Raw genomic sequence first — 8,043 nt, 5'->3', positions numbered from 1 at the left:
ACTTGAGTTATGCTTTGATGGGATTTTCTACCTTTACCCGACCACACAAACCATGAAAACCTCTGTTTTTTTTTTTTTTTTTAAAAGAGAGAAAAAAGAAAAAAAAACGGCAGAAATGAGATACACTCTGAGGCGCCTTCCTCTGAAGCCTGGTACTCTGCAATCCATGCCACAAAATCCGAAGGTGATGCAGATCCACTTTTCCGTTGGTAAAGTCAAATATTCTTACACAATGTCATTATCCCCTCCTTGCATGCCACACATCCAGTCCGGCCAGCTTGGCGGATCACTGCTTAATAGGTAGGCTTGAAGCAGCGACAATTTCCAGTTTGACAAGTGAGGTCGGTTGAGAGATCAAGCTAGTGGGCGTTGCCGACAACAAACAGTGAGGGAAGGAGGAATAGGTAGTAAAAAAAGCACTTCCTGTAGTAGAGGGGAGGGGGAATTTGACCGGGAGATCCGGTGGGAGGTGACAAGGAGCCCCGGTCGCCATGTTGGCGTGGCCTTGCAATTTTCCCCTTTCAACGGAGCCTGGCTTGTGTGTCGCTGGCTTGCTGTGCCGTGCTGGCTGGCTGGCTATGGCGAGTCGGTCTTCTCTTCCTTCCCATTTTGCCTCTTGACTTGACGTATCGTGCGCTTCGGGGCACTCGCGTTGTCCTGCTCGGGTTTGTAACGTCGGTTTGCTATTCTTGGTTGCCGTTTTCTTGGATTCCTGGTTTGAGTGTCCCGGTAGCGCTGGTTTCGCCCGCTATTGTCGGCTCTCGACGGGGCGAGCATGGGATCAGTGCACCTTGCACCAGCGGGGCTGAGTCGTTATGCAGGGGCAGGGCTCAAGTTCGTCGTCTAAGTAACTGGCGCATTTTTTGGCATTATCGCACCTCTCTCCAAATCTCTTCTCGGATGATCCACGGCGTCGCGCGTTCAGCTGTGGCTGCAGGACCGTCCCCCCAGCCGAGTCTGTAGGTATGAATGGGCGGGGGCATCGGAATGAACAGCGCATAGAGGTTAAGAGTTTGCTGTGTGCGGCGATTGATTTTGTGCGTAGTGGCTTCGGTTGCGTATTTGTTGTCTCGAACCTGTTTTCGCGCGGGTTGAAGTGATCTGAGAATGAAAGGTGAGGCGTGAGTGGTTGTGATCCGAGATTCGGGAGAGTGTTGGTAGAAGACGACTGTTTTATGAACTAGACGCTGCAATTTTTGAAGATGTACTGTGCGTGCGCATTGGCAGTGTAGGCTTAAGTGTGGAGGAATGCTTTTTTGGAGGAATCGATTGATGTGCCTGTCGATTCTTCTGTCTTAGGGTTGGTATTTTGTAAATTATTCAGATTTCTCTCCTCGAATATCAGGTCTTGTGACTGTGAAGGTTGCGGGTGTCCCTTGCCCTAGGGTTCACAGGTTTTCCTTCCGTGCGATAGTTTTCTGTTAGTTGCGTTCAAGTCGGGATGTTCGATTTTTATTTATTATTTATTATTTTTCTTGTTAGTTTTTCTTTCGAGTAAATATATAAATATTTAAATAAATATACATAATTGTTTTTATTTATTTGGTTCATTGTTGGTCGTTGCGAGCTTCTTGTATTTTTCTTCTAGGCTCTGCACTGCCATTGTCTTATTCTGCCTTTGTGTTAATGTTCTTTCGAGAAAGCTCGAGCGTGTGTAATGGTTACGGACTTGCCGTTGTGGAGTATTCTTAGATACGAAATAATGCAGCATGCTCTGATTTTAGCGTTCTTTTACTTTGCCTCTCCACTCCGGGTTCACCTTTAATGAACGATTTGTAATATTTCGACAGTGTAACTTTATGTTAGTGGAACCTCGATTGCCCTTGAGAGCGCGACTGTGAACTCGATTATTCTCTGTGCTGGACTGTTGAAAAGTTTTCTCTTTGGTAACCTTCATGTAAATCAGGTTTACGTCACGGTTGCTGATGCAATATATCCTTGCTCATGTATTTCAAATCAGGTGGAGGAAGCAAATGCCAGACCGTTGAAAGTGCACAGTTTACGAATTAATGCACACTCCCGGCGGTGCCTCTGTTTACAAAGTCACGTGGACGCAGGTTTAGAAGAAGGCAGGATGAGGGGCCAATCACTGCTAACCGAGCATCACACTGCGGTTTCTTGTAAGCCCGGGACTTAGAGAAGGGCCCCGTGTACCTTTAGTAAGTGGCGAACGAGAAACTTAAGACGCAGGGGCTTGCGTAGTCAACGTAATTTATCGACGGATTTTGATTGGCTTGAAGAGGTTCAGCACATTTGTTAAAAATGAGACTGAGATTCGTCGAGGTGGGAAGACAGGCGAGATTGGAATTATGGTCTCTCCCTGCAGATAGTATGCCTGGTCTGGAACATTGATTCGTGCAGCCCCCTGAATTCGGGGATTGTGGAAAAACTGCTACTGTTCGAAGAGTCAGCAAAGCTAGAGACATTGGTGGAAGAGAGGTTGGAGAGGTGATCGATTAGCTTTGTGGTTGCAGACAAGCTTAGAGCTTTTTTGGATGCCAGATCTCAGAAAGATCGACTGGCTGCGCTTTGAAAGTCATCGTTAAGTCTGATTAGGAATGGCTTGATTTGGAGATCATGAGCAAAAAAGAGCTTCAGAGGGTTAGAAAGAGAGAATTAAGGTTTCTCGTGCAATCAAAACTGGCCTGTGGGTGAGTTTTGATAACGCGTATTAGGATCACAAGGGGTGCCGTTTAAGTACTCTGCATGATTTTCCTGAAGAGAATGATGGAGCAACTAGTGAACTTCGTGATACGGCCTCCAAGGTAACATTGTTCATTCAAGTCTGTCTATTGTCTGCCGTTTATGACAGTTGATCATTATGCTCATTATTATTTGGTTGGCGATATTTTTTTTTGTCGTAGTTTTCTAAGAAAATGACTAAACCATATTGAATGTGTGGCATTGATCACGCTTGTTTGTTCTTGACATTTGACATGACTTTTAGTCCTTGGTTAGTTTCTTGGATTACCTAGGCTTGTTTGTAATATCTTTCTTACTTTTAGTGCTGTGGTGAATTCTTAACGAAGTGAAGTTGCAAACATGGAAGTCTTCTTATTTTATAATTTCCGTATAGGTGTTAAATTGCACTGTGCCGATCATGAACTGCTCCCATGTATTATACGGCGTCCTGGAACTATTTCTTAATGATTGAATGGTGCTCATTGATGGTGCAGAGCGAGTTACAGCCCTTCGCTTGACTTGCTTGAGCAGGAGTTTCTGCTGAAAGGTCGTAAATACTCACGAAAAGACCTTCAGGCAGGTGTTATCTTACTTCCTGATTTAAGACAAGATCTTGTATGAAGGCGTTCTCTATGTGTTCGTGCGTTGTAAATTAAACTTTTAACAACTATTGCTTGTATTGCATGACATTAAACCGAAATTTCGATCAAGATTCTCAGGATATCTTTACATTTCTTCTTGTTTCATGTATGATTGAGTTGAGTGCGTGTGAAAGACTGAATTGGCAGCTTCAGCTACTTTATTCAACTATTTAATGAGCGCAGCCTTTCTAAAAAGACTTTGTCTCAGTTATCTAAGCATTAATCTAATATTACAATGTGATATATTGCAGGTCTTAAATAATAGAGGACATGTATTGCAATGTAGTCATTACACGCCCCAATCTCCGCCTGATGATGAACCACTTCCTTGCGTCATCTACTGTCATGGAAACAGGTTGGACATAACAGCTTGCTCAGACTTTAGAAAGTTATTTCATGCCTGAATAGTTTATACTAGATTGAATAGATTCTAAGTTTTCAATTTTCTTTATAATTCGTGCAGGTTCGGCCTTCTTTTGGTGAGGGGTAATTGTGTTGCATTTGTTGGTCTACTCGTTGAAATTCAGGTGCTTCTCAGTAGTTGGTTGATCGAAGTACCAGAAATGGTTAGGATAGAAGGTTGTCTAATTCCTTGTTTCCTAGCTTAAACATTTTGTGATATATTTGAACATGTGAATATGCAGTGGGTGCCGAGCTGATGCGAATGAAGCAGCCATTATACTCCTACCATGTAATATTACTGTTTTCACGTTAGACTTCTCAGGCTCGGGGTTGTCTGATGGAAATTATGTTAGCTTGGGCTGGAATGAGGTAACAATTTAACATTTGTTACTGTTTATTATCTATTTTCTCCTTCTAAGCAGTCATGCTATTTTCGTTTTGTAACAATTCTCGGAGCTTTTATGCGAAAGTGTTAGCTCAAGTTCAGTTTGATGTTAACATTTTAGTCGTAGAGTACTAGTGTTACAATGCCCAAGGTTGTCTCATCGAAGTTTCAAACATGAAACATCCATGTGGACAAGTCTAAATTGCGCTGAATTGTTATGCTTACAGACAGATGATTTAAAAGCCGTTGTAAACCATTTGCGAACCGACGAAAAAGTATCCCGCATTGGTTTATGGGGTCGTTCTATGGGGGCTGTCACCTGGTATTATATTCACTGCACTCATGATTCATGACTGGTGTTTATTGCTTATTTGTAGTTTTGTAGCTCTGCATGTCTAGTTCAAAACTTCCTTGTGGGAGCTATTTAGGCGCACTGCAATAATTTTGTTGATCTACGCAGCCTCATGTATGGAGCTCAAGATCCCTCCATAGCTGGCATGGTCCTGGACAGTCCTTTTGCGAATCTCAACAACCTCATGATGGAACTGGTTGATGTATACAAGATTCGCCTTCCAAAGTTCACGGTGATGTTGTCTGAATACAAAACTCAAGTTTAGATTTCGTTGCATCCAATCCTTCCTGCAGCAGACGTAGAGGACTACTCGAGATTGGTTATCATATATATATATATATATATATATATATATATATATATATTGTTTCAAATGTTCTAAAACGTGACAAGCACGGGGTGTTGTTGTTCTTGATGCGTACAGGTAAAGGTGGCTGTGCAATACATGCGGAAGGCTATACAAAAGAAGGCTCGTTTTGATATTATGGACCTTGACACAGTACAGGTTTGCTCAGACGTCTTATTTTGAAGTTGAAGCATGTCCTTTACACCTTGATATATTTTCTGAAGTAATAGGATTTTTTTGGGGCGAAGAGTGCAGCATCATCGAGAGCAATCGAAGTGCATATGCTACTTGTAGTAGTGAACACTATCTTTTTCTCAAACGACACCTTTGACATGTGGCTTTTGCTGAGATATTTGGTTTCTCGATTTGTTCCAAGCCAGGCAGAACTTATAGCAAACTACCAAAGTTTTAACAGTATCAACAATTAACTTTTTTGATTGGTTTTAGTTAAGTTGTGTGCCTGTTTTGTTTTCGGTTCTTGGATTTGACCACTGCACACACAAGTAACTTGTACATGTCATTAAAGTCACGTTATGTTTTCGTCCTTTCTAGGTGGCCAAAAAATCTTTTATTCCGGCTCTTTTTGGGCACGCAACAGACGATGCCTTCATACATCCTCGCCATTCTGAAATAATATTTAAAGCTTATTCAGTAAGTTTCACCTCTCCATGCCTTCTAGCTTATGCCCCTTTCCATCTTGTTGATAGGTACAAACTTGTTTTGAAAATCAAAGTTCGCTTACGTCTTTGACTATTTACGTTCTCATTCATTGAATGAACACTTCCACTGTCTTTCCACATGCTTCATTCAACCTGCTTCCAAAGTTTCGATTTTAGAAAGGCTCACGATGAGTAGGGTATGAGATCACTTACAGGTGTGTTTAAGCTCGTTAAGTATGGCCATTTGAATGCAATGTGATGAACGTGATGCAGGGTGATAAGAATATAATCAAGTTTGATGGTGATCATAATTCCCCAAGACCTCAGTTTTACTATGATTCCATCACGATCTTCTTTTATAATGTTTTGCGACCTCCTGACGCACCAATCGTCGTGCCGGAAGTACTACCCGAGCCACATTTCTATGACGATGCATTGGATCTTGATGATGTAGACGAGGTGTGTGTCCTTTCCCTTCCTCCTGCAGTATGTCTTTTTTCCAAAAATAATAATAGTGAAACGGAACGCACAATTGGCAATGCCTTTTGTTGGTTTCAAATGGGTTCTTTTTGAGGTACTTGAGATATTCCAGAAGAACTTCATCTGAGACACTTCGTTTGTTACAGGATACCCTCTATGAGATGTTGGGGGCAGTTCGACCGCCTTCCTCTACCAATACTGGGTCGTCACCTGCTGGTGGTACTAGCTCCGATGGTACTTTCTGCAACCCATTTTCTTCCGTATGTTTGCGAGCTGGTATATCTTTCCGAAGAAATCCGCAGTCAATGTCGTAACTTTGCTTTAACACATAATTTAGCTTTCATATGTGCATATGTCAGATATTTGGTAGTAAGTTCAAATCACCAAATATAAGTCATTAATATACTAAATGAGATTCATGTGCAGTGAAAAACCTCTGAATTCTAATGTTGGACAGGTCCGGGTTCCGAATCAACAGAGGAAGCACTGTCACAAACACGTTCACGATGGCAGATGAGTAGAACAGTTGTAAGGATCTTCTAGTTTTTCGTTTCTCTTCTAAGTAATGATTTGTCCGCAGTTGCTGTTGCATAATTCATTTATTTTCCTACTTATTGATTTATTGGGACTATTGCTGTGTTTTCTTGCGTGTCCTTTCTGTTTTTTAGCTACTAGGTTGCTGTAATTCTTAAATTTTATGAAAGATTGTTTCCTGATGGAACACATCTTGGCAGGTGGCCGAGTGACTTCTATTTCAGGTGCTTTGAGATTCTAATTAATTTGGGCGCTCGTGCAGGTACCTGTGGACCTCACTGGTAAGGAAGCAGATCTTTCCGACCTTAAAGATTTTGACAGCGATGGGTTCGAAGGCACATCCTCTTGTACTGAGGTACAAGAACTTGTCCAGTGGAGGGCTTTCTGCCATCACCAGTATTCCAGCACAGCAGTGGTTTGTCAAGTTGTTCTTGTTGGTTGTATGCTCTAGTTAACTGTTACCCTTGGTGTGGTTTTCATTTCAGGCTTCTGAGAATGGGGTTCACACCCACCCTGCTAAGGTAGCCTCGTCGAATGATGATGACAAATGCTGGACCCCTAATCTTTACAGTGATGATGGACATGTCTCACCTAGTGGAGAGAAAGTCTGGGGTCCTCTTCTTGGAGGTGCTGGACATGCTTCACCCAGTTATGATCAGTCATTTGCCAATGCACCTGCAAATTTTGACGATGAAGAGCGGGTAAGCTCCATCTGCCGTAGGCGTTGAAGAAGTGTCTTAGTCAGCTGTTTCGTTTCGTTTGGTCTCGCCTAACCGTCCTTTTTGTCTGAAATAGAAACAGGTTGAAGTTCAGTTCATGTTAATGATTCGTCCTTTTTGACATGATAGACATCATTTTCTGACTGCATATGTCAATGTCGATGGGGGATTTTGTTTTGTTCGGTTTTGTTACAGATGGTTATGGAGGCTATTGCAGCTTCTCTGCATGATGTAGACTTAAAGGAGGCGGAGGAGAAAAACAGGAATGAAGCTTCACGATCCGTGGTTATCGCATCGACAAACAGCAGCAGACTTGACGCATTCAGGCAGCGTTTGAGATCCTCTGTTTTTAGAGGCGGTCGTCGCAATGGATCAAAATAAATTGCAGCTGTGTTATGCATTCCTATGCCCGCGTCCCTTATGAATTTGCGCCCTCTGTGGCATCTCATGGTTGCAAATCTGCGGTTATCTTTTCAACACATTTTTTGTTGAAAGCCTTGATTGTGCATAAAAAGGCAAAGAGTTGTGCCTCTCTTGTAAATTATGAAAGAAGTGCTAACTATTTCTCATTCTTCGCATCTCGCAACCCTTCATGTTTGAGAAAATTGTTGAAAGGAACATCCAATTCTACTGTACATGCCAAAGTACTTTCTCAGTTTACTAATTTACCCAACATCGAAGTGAGTTGAATTTCAACGGTACCACTTTCGAGATAAGGATGTGAACTGAAACCTCGGACCCATCTGGAATGCATACCAGAAGCCAGATTTGAGAGCGTCGCCCTTGCAGCACCACTGCAAAGCTTTCGTCACGTGGCTCTGCACGGCAAACGATCTGCGGATT

The 8,043-nt window shown here is 42.3% G+C and overlaps 1 protein-coding gene across 2 annotated transcripts; it reads left to right on the top strand.

Annotated features, from left to right (window-relative positions):
- Positions 1-538: 538 nt before the first annotated feature.
- LOC112289878 (uncharacterized) lies at positions 539-7,772 on the top strand. Of its 2 annotated transcripts, none has more exons than XM_024535572.3 (15): positions 539-963; positions 1,961-2,765; positions 3,177-3,258; positions 3,575-3,678; positions 3,968-4,094; positions 4,338-4,432; positions 4,571-4,694; positions 4,887-4,967; positions 5,361-5,459; positions 5,741-5,926; positions 6,094-6,181; positions 6,426-6,475; positions 6,744-6,836; positions 6,967-7,182; positions 7,396-7,772. In XM_024535572.3, the coding sequence occupies exons 2-15, from the start codon at positions 2,707-2,709 to the stop codon at positions 7,579-7,581; spliced, it is 1,590 nt and encodes a 529-aa protein (XP_024391340.1). In that variant the 5' UTR covers positions 539-963; positions 1,961-2,706; the 3' UTR covers positions 7,582-7,772. The 2 variants fall into 2 exon arrangements, with proteins under 2 accessions (XP_024391340.1, XP_024391338.1); XM_024535570.3 differs by having other exon boundaries at positions 6,405-6,475.
- The last annotated feature ends 271 nt before the right edge of the window (positions 7,773-8,043 follow it).

This window comes from Physcomitrium patens, chromosome 12, assembly GCF_059467195.1.
Source record: "Physcomitrium patens ecotype Gransden chromosome 12, ASM5946719v1, whole genome shotgun sequence".
Lineage (NCBI taxonomy): Eukaryota > Viridiplantae > Streptophyta > Bryopsida > Funariales > Funariaceae > Physcomitrium > Physcomitrium patens.
Note: the sequence above shows the minus strand (reverse complement) of the source record. Positions and strands in the feature narration are given on the sequence as shown.

Coding starts and splice junctions, on each gene's coding strand:
- LOC112289878 (XM_024535570.3), top strand. CDS start 2,707: ATGATTTTCCTGAAGAGAATGATGGAGCAACTAGTGAACTTCGTGATA. Junction 4,433..4,570: donor TCTATGGGGGCTGTCACCTG/GTATTATATTCA, acceptor TGATCTACGCAG/CCTCATGTATGGAGCTCAAG. Junction 4,968..5,360: donor TGGACCTTGACACAGTACAG/GTTTGCTCAGAC, acceptor CGTCCTTTCTAG/GTGGCCAAAAAATCTTTTAT.